General features: G+C 40.7%; 1 protein-coding gene across 3 annotated transcripts in view; it reads right to left on the minus strand.

Moving 5' to 3' along the window:
* dennd1b (DENN/MADD domain containing 1B) overlaps positions 1 to 23697 on the minus strand; it is a 105586-nt gene that overhangs the window by 56309 nt on the left and 25580 nt on the right. For all 3 annotated transcript variants that reach the window (XM_080473842.1, XM_080473841.1, XM_080473840.1), the window contains exons 4-6: positions 7225 to 7274; positions 6114 to 6233; positions 166 to 235 (exon numbers count right to left, since the gene is read on the minus strand). In XM_080473842.1, coding sequence (XP_080329968.1) covers positions 166 to 235; positions 6114 to 6233; positions 7225 to 7274 — 240 coding nt within the window. The remainder of the gene's footprint in view (positions 1 to 165; positions 236 to 6113; positions 6234 to 7224; positions 7275 to 23697) is intronic.

Here is a 23697-nt window from a genome sequence, read left to right on the forward strand (position 1 = left end):
TGCAGCATGCAGAGAAACAGAATGGAGGAAAATATCTAACCACAATAAAGTTTTTCTAACAATCACATGTGGGATTGTTTCTCAGTAAAATCTCATTTTATGTCATCCACATAATCTTTACTTCAGAATACAAATGCACGTGATACATATGAAACATGTGATTACCTGATGTTTTGTTAGGTAGTCTGCCAGGGTATTTAGCAGCTTGTAGTAGATTTCAAACCATGGTAGATAACTGCAAGAGTCAGATAGAAAATGTACACAAGAAAAGGGTTAAACAAATAGTGTGCAATGAATCAAAGAAGACCGGTGTATTATGTGTCTAAAATGCAATCTGAGAAGATGTCTCTCTCTTCTGAAAACTTTCCCTAATAAAAACTTTGTGTTTCAACTCCACCTTTGCGTCAGAAACTCCATAAATAATTTCCCCACATGACCTATTGCTTAAAGATCAAACACATTCCGAGCATTGATAATGTTTTCTCTTCCCAGCTACACCTACTCCAAAGCACAGAGTCATTGTTGTACTGAGAAAAAGTAAATGCTATCTCGTCCTTATTATGGCATTCTTTCATATCCGGGGCCCTCCGCATGCTATGAATTCCTGTCATGTCTGCTCTCTAAACCATTGATAATAAAAAAGAGGAGGAGGAGAAGGAGAAAGAGAAGGAGAAGAAGCTTTGATTGATTATTTAAATGACTTTATTTGCAGAGAAAAGACACACAGCAAAAAAAGTAATTAAATAACCATACATTTTAGAAAAACTAAATGAGAAGAAGAAGAAGAAGAAGAAGAAGAAGAAGAAGAAGAAGAAGAAGAAGAAGAAGAAGAAGAAGAAGAAGAAGAAGAAGAAGAAGAAGAAGAAGAAGAAGAAGAAGAAGAAGAAGAAGAAGAAGAAGAAGAAGAAGAAGAAGAAGAAGAAGAAGAAGAAGAAGAAGAAGAAGAAGAAGAAGAAGAAGAAGAAGAAGAAGAAGAAGAAGAAGAAGAAGAAGAAGAAGAAGAAGAAGAAGAAGAAGAAGAAGAAGAAGAAGAAGAAGAAGAAGAAGAAGAAGAAGAAGAAGAAGAAGAAGAAGAAGAAGAAGAAGAAGAAGAAGAAGAAGAAGAAGAAGAAGAAGAAGAAGAAGAAGAAGAAGAAGAAGAAGAAGAAGAAGAAGAAGAAGAAGAAGAAGAAGAAGAAGAAGAAGAAGAAGAAGAAGAAGAAGAAGAAGAAGAAGAAGAAGAAGAAGAAGAAGAAGAAGAAGAAGAAGAAGAAGAAGAAGAAGAAGAAGAAGAAGAAGAAGAAGAAGAAGAAGAAGAAGAAGAGATATTTAAAACAAGACCACAGGCTGATGCAGAGGGATGCTATGGTTTACAAGCATGCTGCTTCCAGATGCAGACGCTTAACAAAAATGCAGCCATGATGCCTCTTTACTCCCCCTTTTTTTCTACACCTCCTCCTTCTGCCCCTCTCCTTGCTTCTTTTTATGTCCTTCACATACTTAAAAAAAACCAACCTTTGCCTTATGTAATTAATGTAAAATAAATAAATTCATTAACAAGCTCAAAATAATTTATACCGCGGTGTTTGTGTTAAAGCAAATTGCTAAGTACACCCACCATAAGCTAAAAGCATCTGCAGCATGGCTTTCTTTACAAAGTTGACATATTCTTGGCCAAGTCGACTTGCTTTCTGGGTGGAATATGGCCAACATTTTCATTTGGCATAAAAGCTGCGAGGGCTCAGTTCATTTAATGTTATGCAATCAAATAATAAAAACATGGTGTCCCTATCAAGTTATTGAATTTTTCATTTAGTTTGGGTTTTTAACATGCGGTTTTGAACGCTGCATGTATAATCATTCGAGATAAGGACTCCTTAGCATTGCAATGAAATAAACAGAGGCTCCCATTAATGCTTCATTAACTTGGCTGGATGCAGAGGTTGAAAAATAAATTAGTGGCCAAATGAGCCAGTCAATCAAAAGTGGATTTTTATTTGATTACCAAATTAAGAGGTAGTTCTTAATGATATGTGGAAAAAAAGGATTGCATGTGAATCGTCACATGAATTATGTTATTCATTATTTCCCAAAGTGGAAGAAAGAGGTTCAATTAGCAGGGTTTCAGTCAAACGCTAATAAATCCTGTGCAAAGCTTGGAGTGTGTGAGTTTTTAAGTCAGTGAAGTCCTGCTCTTTCAGCTGGCTGGAGACAGTAGTTTCCAGGGCATGGGTCACTGGCTGCTCTGTAGACTGGAATTAACAAACAACAAGAAAACAATAAAGTGAGCCCATGCAAATTTTCATATCACAAAGTCTGCGAGGGGCCAATGACAGGCTGGGTTCCCGGGGAAGTGCAGTGAAGCGCACCAATCAGAGGGGCTGAGTGACCATTAGTCTGAAACAATCAGTCTCTTAACGTGCCGATATTTTGACATCTGCATGAACATTTACTGCAATCAGGTCACTCTTGCAGGAACTACCAAATCAAACATGCATATGTTAATTCACATGCTGACCAGATAGCAACCTGAAAACCTATTTCTGCCACATCAAACAGCATATAGCAGAGATATCTGCACAAGAGAAAAGGGTTACACCAAGGCATCATTCAGATACTTCATTCCATCCAATATAATAACTAAGGAGAAGAACAAAGCCTCGGTATTATTTTCTTCATGGTTTGTGTTTAAAAAGACAAGGATTCTGGACATTAATCCTTCATTTTTCACAGCTGAAGGGGATGTAAATAAGACTCTTGCTGTCAGAGCAGCTGTCAGGCCTCACAGATCTCACAGTCATTATCCTCCCACACTGAGGTGCTGTAAATCCTCAGTTTCAGAGGAAAATGCATGATCACTGATGAAGGCAGCCAACCACAAATTATCAATATTCTTCAAACATACCAACATATCCCTATAGGTAATGTTTCTCTTATTACGATCCAATCAAATGAATACAACTTAAAGAGACACTCATTGTTCCGCTTCTCTGCTCAACTCTCTGCACACACAAAGTTAAAGTTTGGAAAGCTTAGAGAGATACTCCTACTCGTCACAGTTCATTGCTCAGATCTGTTTGTGCTTCGCAAATCCTCCGATAGAGAGAGAGAGGCATCTATCACTGGGAGTGCTCAGTGCGTGGGGGCCTCGCAATCTTCCCTGCCATTTTAAACACATGTCTTCTCAAAGTGCCATGTACTCAGAGAACGAACCAGTTAATCTGCGACCCACTCACGGCACATTCTGCTCTCTATCTGAGGCTCAGACCACCTAGCAGCATTTCAATATCCCACGACCTCGACGGGCAGCACCCCAGAAGTGCTTTAAGAAACCAGAATGGATAAAACTACACAGATTCATCTCAAACATGGGGATAAAAAAGAGTTGTCTGTTTTTCCACATGTACTTTAGATTATATGTCCACAATAAATATATACGGTGAACCAAAAGAAACCACTCAACAAATATCCAAATGGAACGAGTCCACTAAATCCCAGAGTAAATCTATGAAGTTTAGTGTTTAAGCAGTTTGATTAAACATTTATTCTGGGGCACTATTTTGCTGCCATAAAGTACGTGTTGAGTGTTAAGAACGACAGTTATTCCTGTTCCTCAGATGAGTCTTAAATCTCCTTTAATGCACAGGCACCTGTGATCGTAATTCATCTTACACTTTGTAGGCAGCGCAGAGGAAGATTGCATTACACCTTTACTTTCTCGGGTCAAGGGTTAAGTACGGGAAAGGAAGCGTCCTCCATCGACGCACTAAGTGACCACAAACCAACCAGAGCAAATTCTCCCTGAAATGAGCTCCCCTACATGAAACTGAGGAACCTTTTTCAACTCCATAATTACAAACACGATCAGTACAAAATCATTTGAATAACGGGGACGAAAAATGAAGGACGATAGAGGAGACAAGACTGGAAAATTGTTGAATTGAATTTTTCGTTTGTTCTTTGTTCCTCTGTTTAATTTGGCCATTTTTTGTTTTATTTTTTTCTATTTTCTGTGGCGGGGGGGGGGGGGGGGGGGGGATTTGCCTGAAGGGAGGCTGATCTTTCTGCCCATGACTTTAGCAACCAGACTACAAAGGGTCTGTCCAAATAAAACTGTCCCACTCATTAAGCCACTTCCTCCTGTAAGCAGAGGTGACAATTTTATGGTCCCAACACTCCAACAATCACAGACCCAAACTGTTTTAATTACGTTTATTATACATTCTTGGGAAATATTACATTTAATTAATTCACGCTAGACTCCATGCACCATGTTGCTTTAGAGTTTATTCTGATAAAGTTTCATTGATTAGGATTTCTCATAGGATGATCGTCTTTATTTTGTTTTGTTGGTTCCATTAAATTTTCTGTGGTTAAATTTCCCTCAGAAGACTATTTTTTGCAGGCATCTTGCTGTAAGTTTAAACAGAAACTAAACTCAATGAATAATAAACAAACATTGTATAGAGGCAAGGCGGAAACAAAAAAATATATATAATATTTTATTTGAGATAAAACATTTTGATCTTTTTATTTTTATTTATCATTTTCAAATCAGAAATGCTCTTCAGGTTAAAATATATATATATATATATATATATATATATATATATATATATATATATATATATATATATATATATATATAAATTAAATCATAATTGCAGGCACACAAACAATTCAAATTAACAAAAAAAAACTTTCTATACATTATTTTATTATAAATTAAGCAAGCCATGCAAACTACTCAGAATGCATAATGAATTTTATACATCATATGTCAAATGAATTAGCATGTCTAACTCAGCGAGATGGACAGGGGAGCCTCTGCTAATTGGCAGCGAAGCTTCATGCATAATTATGGGCCAAGCGTCTTTGCTGTCGCACTGTGGAGAGAGAGAGAGAGAGAGAGAGAGAGAGAGAGAGAGAGAGAGAGAGAGAGAGAGAGAGAAACAAAGGCCACGGAAGCTGGCCGGGAAGGGTGGGTGATGTGGGGAGGAGGGACACCGTTCTTCACAGTAGCTCATCAGGGCAGCAACAAACCCATGACTGTACACACACACACACACACACACACACACACACACACACACACACACACACACACACACACACACACACACACACACACACACACACACACACACACACACACACACACACACACACACACACACACACACACACACACACACACACACACAGAGAACAGAGGAGAGAGCATCACTGACACAAGCGCAGCTTTAGAAAAAAAGTTGAGAAAATAGAGGAAAGAAGGAAATGGTTTTTGCTCTTTTTCCAGTTTTTGTTTGTTAAACTGCTTTAAACATTCCTTTAAAAATGTTAATTATTTTGTGCTTCTTCTATAATAAAGTGCAAGAGCTCAGCCATTGAGATTACCACAGGGGTTCTTCTTTCTTTGTGATGGTGAAGTAATTACATCTGTAAAAACATTGCGTCAACATGCAATTACATGGGAATTAAATGATAATAGCCTTTGCTGGGGAGTAATTATGCAGAGAAAATTATATTTTCCAAGATCTGGGATAGGAAAAACTCCTATGACGTATACATTTTTTTTTTTTTTTAAAAAACCTGCTAAACTTCTGAATAATTATAGACATGTGTCAAGATTTGTTTGGGCAGATGAGTACATCAGTGTGTTATTCCAATAAAGTGCAGCTCAGTGTGAAGTGTGAGGATGAAGACAAATGCTGCTTAAAACTTTCTGTTCACTCCTAAAATTAACTAAATTTCTCTTTTAAAAAAAAGAACCTAAAGGCCCAGAATTGAGAATGATAAATAGAGAATGTTCAGCGAAAAAAGGTCTTGCTTCTTGACTGGTATAGAGGGGAGTTTGAACAAGTCTTATTAGACAGCTTCTCAACTCTGATTCAAGGAGTAAAATGTGAAATGATATATTTGGGTTTGGCGAGGCCATCTCATCTTCGTGTAAATCCAGCTGTCAGTCCAGTTAGAAATCAAAGATGCATTTGTAAAACTGAAGGAATTATCTTCTAAATAATGCAAACTGCACCAAAAACACCCTGTTAAAGATTTAGATAAATAAAACATTTTTTTAAGAACATTGGATAATAAGATCTAAACTTGGTTTTAAGGAATGTGTGTATTACCTGAGCAGACATATGCAAACCCGGCAACCTTGCGTGAGGCGACAGAAGCCAAACCTCTGCTTGCTGTCGATGTCGGTCAGCACAAAGGTGAAATTCTGCCCCACCTGGTTCTGAGAAACCCTGGGACAGCACATGGGAGAGACATGTTGCATATACTGGGAAATAGCCACACCACAAATAGCCGGATTAACAAACAAGTGTAAAAAAACATGTTGCTGTAAATGAATGCAATCACTGAAATTTAAATGACAATATAACAAAAAGTGAATATTTGTGCAGCTGGATCAAGAACAAACTGTCAGCTGTGTCACCATGCGCTCATGCTCTTTATTCGAGGTCCAGATGTGATGTCATGTGATTTAAGTATGACTGCAAAAGAAACTGTAGAAGAGGATATAAAAAAAAAACTCAAACCACAAGATAAATCCCAATTCAGGGCATGGCATTACCACTAGATGGCAGCAGCTCAGCTTCCGTAAAAAAGACTTTGGAGTCGTCCTCTCACACCATCTTTTCTCTCTCTCTCTCTCTCTCTCTCTCTCTCTTTCTCTCTCTCTCCCTCTCTCTCTTCTCTTGGTCTTTACAATGGGAATTTAACGTGTCACTTTCCATACTGAAACTAACAGTCTTGTACCGTTTCAGAGAGACTGGACTTATATAATGTGTGGAATCATACTTCCTTAGATTCTGGGCTTTTCCTTCGTTTTTCACATTCATACTTTCAGTCCACCCCGTGTCAGGTATGTCAGGTATGTCATTGATGACCTCAGCATCGTCATGATACAATTATGAAACTCATTGTTGTCATTAAATTAATACTCAACACATCCACAGCCATGTGTACTTGAGTGCAAAAAGGAAAAACTCAATGTTATATTGTAAATGTCAGCAAATGGCTTTATGACTCAGTTTATGATTGTTTATCATTATAACCATTGCATGAAGAAGACTGCACTTTCCGTTGTCATTACTTTATGGAAATTATGTTTAATTAGGAGGAAGAAAAGATCAGTCCATGCAACTTCTGTAGATATAAACAGGTGAAAGTAAGCTGGTTTAAAAAAAAAAAAACGAAACTAAAAAAAACAAGAAGCAGAGAGAGGAATTGTACCTTTCCACGTCAAACGGAAAGCAGAACTTTGGTATCGTCTGAAGGACCTCCTGTAAAACCACAACAGAGACACATTTTTTTAGACACACAAAATACACATTAAACGAACATTAATTGTGCTTCATTTCATTTGTCTCGGTAGGAGGTATATCAAGCATCTTAAACATCCAGGTCGACTGGACCTGGTCATATGTATTGGAGGAAGTCGTTCATCTTGATATAAAAATCTCTGGGGTTTTTACAAGTGGGTGCTATCAACAGGGTTAATAAAATGAGGATTACTGTTAAATGCTACTGATAGCAATCTGACAAAGTCTTTACATCCCAAATAGTGCAGCCTAAATGCTCTTAATCCAAATGAATGGGCAACGTAAACCACTTGGCAGGGCCGAGTGGATAGGATCTCTTTCTTCCATGGATGGGAAGGGATCCTCGATCCACAGCTTGAATAATTAGCAGTTAATAAGTTCATCGATTATCAGGTGCCAATGGGAGATGAAAGTACGAAGAAAGACAGAAAAAATAAAGAGAGAGGGAGGGAGGGGGTGTAACACCAAGGCTATGGTGGCAGATTGTAGTGACAATAGGCTAAGCAGCTCTGTGGGGTTAAGAGGTAAGGGGGGGGGGGATACAAGCCTTCAGGGCTTTACCTCCCAACACCTCCCTTGTGGGTTAGGGGAGTGAGGGGAGGGTGAGGGTCCGCATGCTCTTGAAGCGAGGTGGAATGGGAGGGGAAGGGGATTGGGGGGGCACCTTTCCACCAGCGGCATATGGATTTAGACAGAGAGCAGGAACAGAGCGAAGCACCATATGGGTGAGCCACTCCAGACCGGCCACACAGCCACCGAGCTCGGGGTCTCTCTCTGTCTGTCACTCTGTCTCCTTGTCCCTCTGGCTACTACCCTGGTCCAGAACGGCACCAAGCGCCAGGTCCTTTTAGCCGTCTGTCTTTCGGCTACCTCTCTGTCTCTTTTAGTTCTGGCCAGACGCTGCCAAAGCTCAGAAACTAATCCTGGGTACTGGGTGGCTCTCTGCTTTGCTCTTGCCTCCCGCTCACTGTCTCTCTCTCTTCTCTTTCGTTTGCTTGCCAAGCTCAACCACTGAGCCCAAGGTCTGTGTCTTCTTTCTGATTGGACACATCCGAGCTGTGAGTGATGCTGCTGCTCCACTAGTTCCCTGTCTATCTGTGTTGCTCTCCCTCGCCACTGACTCCCCCAGAGACTGATCCGGACGACAGGTTGGGTGTCTTCTGCTGTTGCTGTCTACTTTTGTGAAGACCTCACCATGGGGAGCACTCACAGATCCCTCTGCCCAACCCCCACGCCTTATCAAAACTTAAATCTGCCACCCCAGCAAAACACAAAACATCACCACAGACCACCCGAGCAACAGCAACAATGAGCTTCAGCAGAAGGTGTGTGTGTGTGTGTGTGTGTGTGTGTGTGTGTGTGTGTGTGTGTGTGTGTGTGTGTGTGTGTGTGTGTGTGTGTGTTTATTAATGTATTTGACTGTAAGATGTATGCGAGTGCCTGAGTTATTCAAAAACTGTTCATTCTGAAGTTAAGTATGTACATTTGTGTGTGCGTGTGTGTAGGTGGGCGGTGATAGTTTGACTGGGCTATATGTTTGTATGTGTGCATTCGCCCTCATATGGTACAAAGGGGAGGGGCTCCAGGCGAGGCAAGGTGGGTGGGTGGGTGGGAAGTGGTTGTTTTTTTACTTATCAAGATCTGTGATCAAATTGAGAACTCAACAAAGACTGAGGTCTCGGTGGCAGAGGAGGTCTCTGTCTCTGTTGTGGGAGTGTGTGTGCATACACACGTGTGTGACTTGGCGTGTGCGGCTGTAAAACTGTCACACACATCAGAGCTGCCATCGCTGTATGCGTTTGCTATTATTAACCACTATGTACGCACACCAATATGTTCCAGAGAGCCCTCCCTGGCACACTGCATATGGCACACAAACCCAAACACACACATACACACACACATACACACACACACACACACACACATGCTTTCCCTGCAAATAAAAACATTTGACTTGCCAGATTTCCAAGTTGTCACAGCCCCGCCCACATCAGGTATCTGTGTTTGAGTGACAGTCGAGGGGTTGCTGAGACTCTGATCTCACACAGGACCAGTAGGAAGTGATGTTTTTGTGTACGTGTTCAATGTGACATAGAAACAGCAGACGTGTTCTATATATACATTATAAGCCTGCGCCTGAGGTATACTGATGCCTTACAGTATACACAGATTTCTAAACTGCTGTCTATAGCCATTAGAAACAGACTGGACAGCTGAGCCTTGGGAGACACATCTTACAAGATGTTTTGTGAAAACAGACAAGAACTGCATTCATATTCTTTTTCCCATTTTAGAAGAGTGTTACATTTAGTGAAATGTGAGCCTTTTCTTTTGTCCATACAGTACTCCGGAACCATAAGATTTCAGGTTTATGCAGGCATAAATTAACGCCAAAAACAATCTCACATTGAGGAAAACAGAACTAAAGAGTATTTGTCACATTTGTTTGAATAATTTCACGATTTTACTGTTTTTTTTTGTTTGTTTTTAAAAAGGAATTTCAGATCTATATCTTATTTACCTATGCAGGGCGGTCACTCCTATTGATTTGTTGGAGACTAGTTCAAATATCAACTAATAATTGTGTCCTTAACTTTTACAATCAAAAAACATTTGTAATCAAATTGGCAAAAAGGCATAATTATACAGATTTATCATATTTCTCTGTCTAAAAAAAATGTGCAATTAACAATTAATTAATACAATTGGTAAAAGTGGTTTGCATGTTAAAGGGTGAACAAAGTTTCAACCAAACGCTGGTCTGATTGGTAAAGTCCAAAACATGTTGAAAGTGTACTAGTTTAAATCTTTAACATTATATTATTGACAAAACTATGATTGCAACTAATACTTAATATAAGATACAACACTATTGGTTGATTGGTTTGGTGGAAGGACAGTTTCCAGTTAAGGAATCATATCATATGTGTTCTCATGCAAATATTAACTATGGCTTTATACCATTACCCTCAAGAACTACTGGAGCTCAAGTGTCAGTGTAAGTACGCTTAGTGTTAGTCATCCTTTACTAGTGAGGGTTCTTCCTCCATTAACCAAAACAATGGAAGTGCAATGTTTGACTTTTATGTTTTTTCAGTTTTTGTTCGTGTAAGATGCACTTACTAACTTGAAATTACCTGGCCAGATAACAGTTGAATTAGGTGAGCAAAAGTGTTTTTTGGGGGTTTTTTTTTGCATGTCTGTATCAACCTTTTATACTGAGCCCAACAGTGTTGCTGTTCAAATATTCCTTTCTGTTTAAACCAAAGAAATCGATGGCTTGTATGTGATTTTCAACTCACAAGCTGTCTGTACCTCATCTCGTCTGTTTTCTCTTATCATACCTGTATCACTGGCAGCTCATAGGCATCTGCAGCTCTCCTCCCATGACTGGGCTCTATACCACTGGGATATCTAAACACGAATGGCACAAAGGGGGTGTTCTTCCACAGTATCTTAGTATAGTAACCACACACACACAGACACACAGACACACACATGCTCCCCCTGCTTGCTGCCATTTTCCCAAGACAAAAGAAAAAGCGGCAGCTAATATATTTGCAGCTTTGCGTGGGGATGGGGCGAGTGAGGGAGGAATCTGCTGCTAGGCTAGGCTTGGCAAACACTGGTTGGTGTGTGTGTGTGTGTGTGTGTGTGTGTGTGTGTGTGTGTGTGTGTGTGTGTGTGTGTGTGTGTGTGTGTGTGTGTGTGTGTGTGTGTGTGTGTGTGTGTGTGTGTGCGTGCTTTATCGTGAGTGGAGACAGGGGTATCACTCAGTGAGACAGAATGCTCTGGGTTCCCCCAGTGGACGGTCCCGCTATCTCTGCACAACAACACTACAACAGCAGCACTGTGCAGGTTTGCACTGTGCCCCTGCAGAATAGCACGGTACGGCAGGGAAGTGCACAACAAACTTTGCAGCACAGGGCGACATGCTACTTTTAAAGAAATAGACCTAAACTTCCACTTTTATTGCTGCTCAAGGCTAATTCCCAGGGAAATAATTGTGGTGGGATATACTTAGCTATAGGTGGCTGAGCATTACACCAGGTGCTGGGGGGGGATTTGACACGTGACACATCATACTGTGTGGGCCAAGATTGAGTGTTTTTAACACACACGTATGCACCTCCTCTATTGGCCGGACACCATCGATAAAAAAAGGGGGAAAGGAGTTTTTAAGATCACAGCGAACAGGCAGGATGATCTTAACCGTTAAACGTAATCATTCGTGTTCTTTATAAACAGATTAAACGCTAAACTCGGCATGAGTCGTGGTGTTTCATTTTGGGTGTGAACTTCATGGGCAATATTCACTTTCCCATATGCTCGCAAATAGAGTGAGGCAGTGAAGCGTTGTAGAGAAATGTGGATAAAAGAAAAGCAAGAAGAAGAAAAAAAGCGGGAATGAATTAAAAAGGGCAGGATATAAGAAAAAGACAGTCGAAAGAAAGACTGAGAGGGAACGTCACAATGAAGAAAGAGATGGAGACAGTTGGACATAACAGTGTAAAAGGTGAGGAAAGAAGGGAGGGAATGAGAAGCAGCTCAGTTCATGCCCCTCTCCCTATGCACCAAGGACTCCTCCCTTGGGGGGCTCAAGACTTTAAGCCCCTGCCCTGCTTTATATTCCCCTGGCTGCAGCAGCCAGATCAATCTTGCTACCAACCCAATGTAGCTCAGCCTAGTTTGGTGTAGCCTGGCCCCTGGAGCCCTCTAGGCAGGGTGTAGTTTTATAAGGGATAGAGACTGGTGGTAGGGAAATTTGTAAATGTAACACTGGTATAATAATATTACAGGCATTGAAAGGACTCAATCAGTGTTTTTGCATCCAATTACTGCAATTCTGATATTCTTTACATGATTGTCAGCTGTTTTGAAAGCCCGCTGCTCTTCACTGTTCAATCCATCACAGTAAACATCATGTCTGCTTTTATTTAATTTTTTTGTTGAAGTTAATTTATTATTTCCTGGCAATGCAACTGTAAGTGCAGACTGATTTGAAAAGTCTGTGCTGTATTACTACACAAAAAAAAACATAAGTCAAAATAATGCGGGCAAGATGTGCACTGCACTGTGATGGATTACTTAACTCAAGTCCGTTCGTTGCAAGCAGAATTTTCTTTTTCCACCACATGGAAATATAATGGAGAACAATTAAAGTTGGAAAGGTAGTAAAACTGAGACAAAAGTCCAAAACAGCATGATATGCTTCACATCTGTGTGGCAATACAACTGTGAACAACACTTGGTGCTCGTCCAGCGTATCACACATGGCCGACGGATGTGTACAAGTCATCAAGAACAGAGGCATTGAAACACCTCCCAACAGTTTTTCACTTATTATAAGAGTAATGATGACATTATCAGTGGTCAAAATATTGAAAATACAGAACTTCAACAACACAGATTCTGACAAGACGAGAACTCTTGAGAGAAAGGGATTGTTGTAAGCAGTGTCAATTAAATTTCAAAAAGTATCAAGAAGCCTTCAGACTGATGTATTTTTGATGCCACGGGTATAAACAATCCAGCCCATACGTTTGAACTATGTGGCAAGGATCAACTTCGGCACCTCTCCACATTTCTGTCCAAGTCATGGGTGCAAGCAACAACTATTTCATGAACTGCCAATCAGCTATTCAAGGGTTTGGAGATTGTTAACCAAAAAAAACATCCAACAACCATAAAAATAACGTTGGTCAACATCAGAGATTTAAAAAAAAAAAAAGGATTTTTTTTTTCACATTTACGAATCCAGCGTCAGAGAATTTTAGCTCAACAAGAAACAAGCATTATCAAAGCAGCTGTTGATAGAAGAATTGGAAATATATGGCCTTTATGTAGGTTTTTCTTTGCATAACACATGATATGGTTTGAGAGATGACTGAATAAAACTAAACTGTTACAGATTATTTAGTGATACATTGTTCCTGAGGTCGACTGGTTGAGCAGGGCACCACGAGTGTGGAGTTCACCGCTCAATCTATTGGTCCATGTTTTTAAGGAGTACAATATTTACATAGTAAACCCAGCTTTATGAGTGTGGGAAGTTATACAACTTATCAAACAAAGAATTAACCTTTGACAACACAGATTTTTGCACACAACTTTATGAAAAACTGTATTTACTCTTGGGATTGAAAATGATCTCAGTGGGTAGGTTCATGAAAGCTTTCCGTTCACAATGCTACATCTGCCATTTTATTCAAGTCTCTGTCTTTATTCGTGTTATAGTGCTTTGAAATAAAAGCCAGGTTTGATATTTCTAGAATACTTAATGTCAGCAAGGAAGCCATGTGAGTCTCATGTGTCAACCATACTGTATGAAGCTACAGTATGTTGCAGCAGGCACCAACTGTGGTTATTCAGCCAGCCTTCAACGGCATAATGACACAGTCAGCAGGGCTAACACATCAGCGCTGAAAACAGTGTCTGAACTCACCCTTTCTTCACCTCTTCCTTCTGCACACTCTTGTGCCCTCTTTATCACCTTCTCTCTTCCTTCCCCACTCCGTCATTCCCTCCACCCCCACGCAAACGCCATCCTCTTTCACCTCCTTCCTAAACCCCCTGTCGTCATCTTAGATTCCCCCTTCCTGCATACCCCACCTTTTCCTCGCCCTTACCAACGCCCCTCGTCCCCTCTCTCGCCCCCCCTTTCCCAATTAGTCTGTCTATGTGCAGCTACCCAGCCGATCTCTGCCCATCCTGCCGGTGCTGGTTCGCTCACCCAGCCCCTCTGGCGAACATGACAAAGAGAGATCCTCAGTATTCAAACAGACACACTGCTTTCAAATGCCGAATGGCAGGGTCGACCTGGGTGCAGCTTTAAGCAAAATATTCAAATTCTCGGGCTTTCTTTTTTAAGAATTTGCATGGATATGCATTCATTTGCAATGTGTAAAGGCACAAGGACAGCTGAGCCTTGGTTAGAGAGACAGAGAAAGAAAAATAAATAAATAATGCAGCATAAAAATGTATGATGGTATGAAACCTTGATTAGGTACAGTTGGGTACTGAAAATAAGCATCAGATTGATAAAACCCAAAGTTAAAAAACAAACGACTGAAGACGCCAAGTGGCTGCTGAACTGATGACTGTCGTCAGCACTTTTTCAGCAAAGGAGGAGTGAGTCTGATCTAATACACTGTAAACAAGGAAACTTCCTGAACAATTTCCTGTCTCTTCAATAATCTCCTTACGCCGCCAATTATGGCGCAGTTACTGGACTGCCGTGTACAACATAAAAAGAAAGACAGAGAGAATGAGTAAAAAGCAGAGGAAGATATATGAAAACATGTGGAGCGACAGTCAAAGAAAAAAAAAAAAAGAAGAAAAGCTAGAGACACGATAGAGACGAGTAACATTTCAGTGTTTGGCATTTCAAAGACTAATAGTAATAAGCTAGAATTATGTAATAATAGGTTCTTTTGTTTATTTCTAGAAAACAAAAGACCAAGAAATATGTCTGGGAGTTTTTTGTTTGGGTTTTTATTTTTTGCGTGGTTTCCCATACCAGAATCCTTTTGCATTCAAATACAGGGTGGAATCAATATTTTAATCAATTAATATGGAAAAGGCACAAGAGATAGATGAATCTACTCTCATGTTCTACACCACAGCACATAAATTCAATGCCTTGCAAGCGTCAGACGAGCTATATGAGCAAAGTTTTTCCAATAAAACTTTCCAGGCTGCTGCTCCTTTCCAACGATACATCTATTCAGTGGCTCAAGGAAATAAATATTGGTATGGCAACTGCTGGAAAGTGGGACCGGAGTCACTTTAAATTTAAAAACTGCTTGGTCACAGAAAGTTATGCACAGTAATTCTTCAAACATGTAATTTGACTTGGAGAGGATTTTCCAGTTAAAAGACGTCAGTTACTGCAGGTTACAGAAGCAGGACTTTTTGAGAGCGTGAACCAGGATTAAATTCCTGATGTCAGTGCAAATCTCTGTCTGCAGAAGGTCAGACTCTGGAATAACACCCCTGCAAGTGACCTTTACCTTAAACCTTTATGCTTAATACTGCAACACTCCAAAACCGGAGTTCGCTAGTTATTAGTGAAGCTATTTTGTTACCTTTAAAATGAGGTGATCGCTTAAGTATGATATTAGTGGTATACATTGGAATGGTTTGAGGACTTCTTCCCAAACAGTGGAAACAACAGAACTATTTTATTTCTTCCACTGGCAGATATTCAGATGTTTTTATTATCACAAGCAACAGTCATACATGCATAATTGATTAGACAAAGTGAAAATGCGTCTCGGTATAACGACACCAAAAGAGCACTTCCTTTCTCCGAATTCATTATGAATAGTCATAAAACCAAAACTATCCACCATGTATATGTCACATGCAATCAATACAGAAAATGGTTTCTATTATAAATGGTATATATGCACAGATGACTAACACAAAGGTTAAAGTGGTACATATTTTCAAAGAAGAAATCGGTCTAGAATCACGTTTCTGCTGTTGTGTAAAAGGAAACTAAAGGCTTGTATCATACTCTTCAAAGGAATAATTGAATTTGGTAAGCTGTGTACCTATATGAGCCCACAGCTACAGTCTTCCAATGGCTCATCAAATTTACAGGAGTGCAAATACCATTTGAAACACTTGGTCTGAGGCAAACAGAGGTAGAGCAAAACTTAAAGACACTGCGTAAATGTGAGAATAAGTTAAAGAAAAAGACAAAAATGTGTGTGAAAGAGAGATAAAGCCAGTGACAGACAGAAGCAAGGGAGATGCTGGAGGAGCCAGATTTAGAGATGGGAAAAAAAAAAAAAAAAAAAACCCGAAGAACTGTGAGCAGAGCAGAAGAACAATGGGCAGAGGCAGAGCTTCCTCTGGCCGCTACAGACCTCAGACCCTGCAGAGATTCCTTTCATTAGGCTTTAATAGTATGCTGCCGGCTTGCCATCCTGACCTGCGCTCTGTGCCGGTAATAAGAACGGCCTTCAGAGCCGGACCAAAGCAACAGAGCTGCTTGAGAGGGGGAAGGTGGGATGGAGGGTGGAGAGGGGTGGAGGTTCACATGAGCCTATGAGGTGCACTTTCAAATTGACATGGGGGCGTTACATTTTCACATTCTTGCTCACTCTGCCCTGGCTGATTGGACAGGGAGATGTGGGGAAGAGAGAGTTTTGTCTTATATATATATATAGTTTCTCTACCCAGTGACCCCTCCGGTGCGGAGCGTCAGGGGAAGAAGGTTATTTTGATTAACAACAGTTCTGTGTTATCAGAGCTATTCTCACAGAGGTATCAAAGATGTCAGATTGATCTTCTCCACACACTTGACAACACCTGAAAGGTAGAGTGTATATGCATCTCTATTGATATGTGCATGTGCCACTTCTATACCAAGAAGGAATTATATTTCTAATCTATTCCTATGGATCCCTAAAGACATCCTAAAGCCTAAACCCACGACAAAATGAAAATCTTGGTTCGAGACTCATGAGAGCCACTCAGCTGCACGATTCCACACCTTATATTCACCTTGTGACTGTAAATATCTCTGGGAAATTCCATCCTCAGAAGTCTCTGCATCCACCAGTAGTCTGGGCCTTCTTGAAGCTTGTCCAAGCGAGTCTCATTTAAGGCTATACTGCACATGTAGGGTGGATTTAATAATTTACAGTAATGTGAGCAATAACATCCCCTTAACCTCCCACTGTCCAGCCCCAAACTTGTTCACCGTCTATCAGCAGTTAATGAGTCACCTTCAACATAACAACATTCCACTAGGGTAGTATACATGCCATCCATTGTATTACACTCATTTATTTTCGGCTTATTGCACAATGGGCGTATTTATGTTTGGGGTGAGAGGGCATATTGCTTGGAGAATAAGTATGTGGCGTCAACAATAACAGTGCACATTATTCCATTGCTAATACCCTGTCCTGCTGATGTCCTTTCTACATATCACAGATGGGCTCAGACAGGGAGAGCGGCAGTATTATGCCTCTGCTGAGATCTTCCACTGAATATATTACCATGTGATAGGGGGAGATGTCTCACTCCCTCACACACACACACACACACACACACACACACACACACACACACACACACACACACACACACACACACACACACACACACACATAGTGTTGGGCCAAGAGAGCTGCATATGCCCCAAACATACAAGCATGGGTTTCATTAATGAAGTGCCAGGAGGAGAGGGAGACTGATATAGAAAGATACCACATGCATGTGTGTGCATCTGTGTGTACGTGCGCGTGTGTGTACCAAGTAGCCGGGGGGGATTTCCTTCTTTAAGCTTTCAACTCCCACTGGGCTCAGCTCGACTGTATGAACCCTGATGTGGGCCTGCCTCTAACACATGGCGTCACACACATGCACGCACGCACGCACGCACACAGACACACACACACACACACACACACACACACACACACACACACACACACACACACACACACACACACACACACACACACACACACACACACACACACACACACACACACACACACACACACACACACACACACACACACACACACAATGAATGTATACACTGAAGCTCAGCAGGGGTGCAGCAGTGCCACACTGGCTACTAAACATTTGGCCATGGACGTCTCACTGACAGATGTACATGGAATCTAGCAGAGGGGGTCAGGTCATCGCTGCGTCCTCCTTTTCCTCCGTCTCCTTGCTCTCCCCTTCCTGCTTCATGATTCCTTCCCTTTCATCACAACACCTTCATTGTCATTTGTGATATCTCAGTCTGTAACTGGCGGCTGCTGGTTGTTCCTTGTATAGGGTGGCAAAAGGAAAGATGCATGCCACGCGGCTCAATGTGTGATCACTCAGTTGGCAGCAGAAAGTGATTGTGGTAAGTTGGGCATCTGATGCCATGAATCTGATTTGTCTGGTTGACAGAAACAACCTGTTTCCAAATGCAGAACGCTCTTTCTTCATTTATGACTGAAGCCATAATGCTATTGGGAGTTTGGCAGCATTTTCAAATAAAAGTGCACATTTCTGGAGAGTGTGTTCAGCAGCATTACACAGAAAGCTTATTGAACATATGGTAAAGTGAGCAGTGAGCTCTGAAGAACGGATGTAGAAGGCAGGATTTTCTTATGCAACAAAAACAAGTTGGAACAATGTTTTGTCACATCACTAACCACCTCTCTATTCCTCATTTCTAAAATCTTGGTTCCCCTACTATAGCGACAGGTGCAGAAAGTTCATCAAGGCGATCAGAACTATAGGTGTGTATGTGAGTATCTGACAAAAGATAGTGAAGCTAACTACACTTGCACACAAACTTCTACTATCTAATAGACTCCTCATAGCTTTCAAACAGGGCAACCTTCAAGTGTTCAGTTTTTACTTTTTTCCAATGTTGCATGCTTTCCTAACAGCAAAACTAAGTACTTCTCTGGATATACTGACTTGCTCCAATAACTAAAAGACATGCTTGTTATATTAAGTGGTGGTTCTAAATTGACCATATGCAAGTGTGAATAGGTTATTGTGTGTCTCTCTGTGGTTAACCTGTAATAGACAGCTGGAGACCTGTTCACAAAGGTTTCTGATCTTCACCCATCTATTGAGTGTGATAACTGTGACAGGAAGAATTACAAGCCTGAGAGAGAACAAAAATAATCTGAGAAGAGAGCAGATTCAAACCAACAAATCATTCCTCTCCTGACTTTTATCCAAAACATTTGATGCTGTTGACACAAAGGGCGAGAACTGCTTAAATAAAATGTATTTTAACCCGTGTACTCTTAGCATGTCCACACTGACAGGATGATATCTACACAATACAAAAACTACTGAAATATAATAATTATTTCCTTCAGCTCTCCCGCAGTGCAACTGTTCAATCACAGACAAGAATTATCAATGTCTCATTCATTTGTGTCCATTAAAAACCCCAGAGTAGTATTTAAAAAAAGGAATATATTAAAAGTTGAATGTATATGAGGAGGTAGGAGCAATGTTTGGCGTGATTACACAGACATCATCCCATGATATTCAGATGCTTCTCCTTCATTCACTTTAGTGAGCGTAGCCTTGACCAAGGGGAGATGGCCAAAGCGGTGTCCCCTGATCATCAGGTGTTTTGACCCTGAACCACGACACCCTCCCAGTGGTGGATTGGCAGTGGCGGCCAGATCACTGCCCATCTCCTCCTCCTGGCTTCCAGCTTAGCTCCTCTCTCCTGTTCCATAACCAACAAGAGGCTTTTTTTTGCGAGCTCTGGTCTTCTTTTCCCTACCTGTATCCCTCATCTCAGGCCATTTGAGTCGCCCCTTCGTAGGGTGGGTTTGGCTCTATGGGGTGGTATTAGATGGGTCCCTTCTGAAGTCTTGGGGTGACAGGCACTGAGAGATCTTATGTACTGTGGGGTGATTCCTGCCTGGAGCTCTCCTTCGTCTCTCCAGGTGCTACCAACGTGCTGTGGCCCCTCTTTTCCACACTTGGTCATGGCTTGATGTTTTTTTTAAGGATATTTTGTGTTCCTGCAGGTTCTTTCCACAGTGACACTTAACTTCTGATGCCTTCCCAGTTAAAGTTGCTTTGGTGAGCCTTCTCTTTGTCCATAAGTCATTCCTTGCCATTACTTTTGTGTTCTGCATATGTATTTCTATTTTCCTTCCAGTGAGAAAAGTGTATTCTTGCGATCTTTGTTTACTTAATTCCAGCAGCAAAGTGCCAAGAGTGACATTTTAAAGATGAAATGCACAAACCCTGAATATATCATGTCACCACCTGTTGGCTCGTGCAGAACTGAACTTTAAGATCTTCATGTTTGTGGCACTTTTTGTAAAAGACTTAATTAAAAAAAAAAAAAAACATTTTGAAAACATCTAACTTGTTCCTGGATTACTGCAACACGGAAGCCAAAGTGCAATTACTGGATTCGATGGATGACATATAGCGTGCATACATCTGCACATGGAAAAAAAAAAAACTCTGCTGCTGTTCACCTACAGCTTGGAGAGCACACGCAGCCAACAGCTCTTTAGTCCACTGCCAAAACACAGCGCCACATTTTATTCACCAGTCTCTGGCCGATGTTGGAGAGATGTGAGCAACGGGGCGTAAAAACACTTCCCTTGCTCGCCTTTTCCCTCTCTACCACCCTTCTTCTCCCATGAAGCCAGCCCAGAGGTCAGTGCAATCAGGACCCATGAGCAACAAAGAGCCCTAGTTAGGCGTCCAGCTCAGTGCCCAAGCCAAAGGCCAGCTTAGCGGGGCGAGACTGTCCATTAAGCAAGACCCTGGAACACCCTGGGGATCCGAGGTGAAAGGGGTTAGAAAGAAGAATAAAAACAGTATCAACCCATGCACATACACACGCGTATTTTCAAAGACATACACAGATCATATGAGGCCTTGTTTGACACAGCTGTCAGAGTGCAGTGAAGGGGAAAGACAAGACCCTGTGACACACAGACACAGACACCCACACACACAAACATGCACACAGACACAGACACACACACATATATATATACAGACTCCGATATTTAGATCCAAAACTCACCATACATGCATTGTTTTTTAAGTTTTCTTGAACATGTTTTTTTTTTTTTAGAGTTGGGGGTGGGGGGGGGTGGGGGGGTGGGTTGGGGGGGGCTTCTTTTATAAGTGACTTCTGATGCAGCTAAAGAGGCGGCAAAACAACGACCATCACTCTTTGGGCTTCCTGTAGTTTCGCAAGATGGTTAACGAAGTCTGTTTTGTCCATCATATGTCAGCTACATTCACACTTCCAGAATGTGGTGTATTACTAGATATGTCCTTCCTACTGGAAAGTACTAACGTTTCACATATTAAAGCCTCTAAGGTTCTATTCTATGTATGACTTTTATGTTCATGAAAACACGATATTCCAAAACATTTTGTGCTATCGACTGTTATTTCACAGCATCCCATCTTTTCTCTCTAATCTATTTTCTCTCACTTTATTTCCCAGATTGCCACATCACATGCCTTTCACCTTGAGTGCATCTCTCTACTTCCCTATCACTCCAGTCTCATGAGTTCCTCACCTTCCTCTCACTTTCTCTGTCACTTCCTCGTTGCCATAACTCTCCTTATAAAGTCATCTACTTTCACTTTACTTCTCTACCTCCTTTATTTTATTATGTCCTCCTCCGCTCTTATTAAGACTGCTGGTTTTCAGTATCAATCCGTCCTTTGGGTGCTATATCAGGTATCAACTGAGGGCCACATATCATTGTCCTCAGGTTAGCATGTCTGGGTCCTTTCAAAGCAAAGGTCTGCACACCCACATGGACACCTCCACCGACACTCTCCTCCTTTCCTCAGGGTCAGTGCTCACCTCCCTGTGGGCTCAAGCCACCAATCATGTCCACCAGCACATCTTCTTTACCCCAATCCCTCAGACCACTGCTACTTCACCAACCCAATCGACCTCTCTCTCCCTGCCTCCCCCACCCAGGACCTGTCCACAGAGCTGTGGCCACCAATCACAGTATGTCAGGCAGCCAGTCCTGATGGAGCATGGTGTCAGAGCAACACTCAAGAGCTGCCGAGGATGAAGCCTCGAGAGACCTCCCGCCTCTCTTCTTCTCCTCCTCTTTGTCTGTCCCTCCCTTCTTCCTGTCTGGCTGATGACACAGTGAGCTGAGACAGATATGCGATACAACATGAAAAGGAAATAAGTTGAGTTTAGCCTAAAGTCGTGGCATCTCATAAAAGTTGACAATTGTTGAAATGTAAACAACTGCAGAGACAGGAACATCTAAATGTTATATCTATAAAAGAAAAGTCTGCTAAGAGACTATTTTAAACCCAACTAAAAGTAGAAAGATTTGAACATCGTTAAGGCTGTTGCTATATTTGACTTATTCCCAAGCCTAATGTGCCAAAGGCAGATGACACGGAGTTCAGTTAAGATGCTGAATGTTCAGCAACAGTGAAGCTTGATAAGGACATGTTATAATTTTATACACCTGTAACCATTGGGAACTGGTGTCTTAAGAATTACACAAGAAGATTAACAAAGGAGAAGCAGCAAATATGAACAATATTCCTCAGAAGCAAGATAGAGTCTTAATAAATGAAAACTATTCCTTCTTATTAGACTTTCTTATAGACTGCTACTGCTCCCTTCACCACCGACATGTTAAAAATGCAGAAAGCTAATAAAAAAAACATCATGCTAAGGTTTCACCAAAAACAAAATGCTGACATACCATACAGAGGGAGAGGACATTACTTTTTTTTTTTTCCACAATTTTACTTTGTAGTAATAAGTATGTCCATATCAAAGCATTGATATCTCCTTATGATCAAATCACATCTTTTTTAGCCTTGCTATCACTTAGTAACGGCATGTTATATGCTGATCTCAATGCAATGTGTAAGCAGAAGATCAAAGGTTTCTTATTACAGTAAAATGGGTGGAATAGCCATGGAGAGTTAACATCAACTTTACTTCATAGTTAGAAGAACATCTTCCAGTAAAGTGTATTCATAATTCAATAGTTCCTTTATTTCTCTCTGGATATTATGTTGCAATCAGTTGGGAAGAAAAAAAAGGGCCGTTTTTGTGTAATTTGCAATTTCTGGCAACAGTGGCGTGTAAGAGGAAACATGAGATAAGATTTGTTGAAACAAGAGGGTTGATGAACTGGAAGGGAGTACAATATACAAATAGTACAGGAAGGATAGAGAGGGTGCAAAAATTAATGATGGGAGAAAGGGAATGATAAAAGGAAAGAAAGTGACTGAGACAACACATGACTGGAGAGAAAGGGGATCTGGTAGTGGAAGTGAGCAGAAATGAAACAAAAGTGACATGCTAAGAGCCTGTCAGTGCAAAATAGAAGGGAGATAATAATAATTGTAGGAGACCATAAGTCTGACCAAAGTATAAACAGACGTTAGGATACTTGGTGTAGATTCTCTGGATAGTTGAAAAAAACAAAAACAGTTTCAATTTTATCATATATAAAAATAATTGACCAAGCAAAATATAGAATGAAATGTAACCTAAATCTAAAACCTTTAAAGTGCTGTAATATATACAGTGTGTGTATGTATGTATACTTTTTATTTATTTATTTATTTATTTATTTATTTATTTATCCATCCAGGTACATGTGTTACAGGTACAGGAGGTAAACTGGTTATTTAAGATTATATATCGAGTTTGAACTAGATCTGAACACTTATTTGTCAAAACTCAATGCTGAAAATGCATAAAAACTTTAAGCCTCGAGAAACGAGCAAAAACGAAAAAAAAAAAAACATGAAATGAAAAATTAAGTTGGCATGAGAAAGAACGAAAAATGTTTTTGCAGTAGTTGTGAGTGAGGAAGTACAGCTGTAGTGTATATGTGTG

This window comes from Lipophrys pholis (assembly GCF_963383615.2).
Source record: "Lipophrys pholis genome assembly, chromosome: 10".
In the NCBI taxonomy this organism is placed as follows: domain Eukaryota; kingdom Metazoa; phylum Chordata; class Actinopteri; order Blenniiformes; family Blenniidae; genus Lipophrys; species Lipophrys pholis.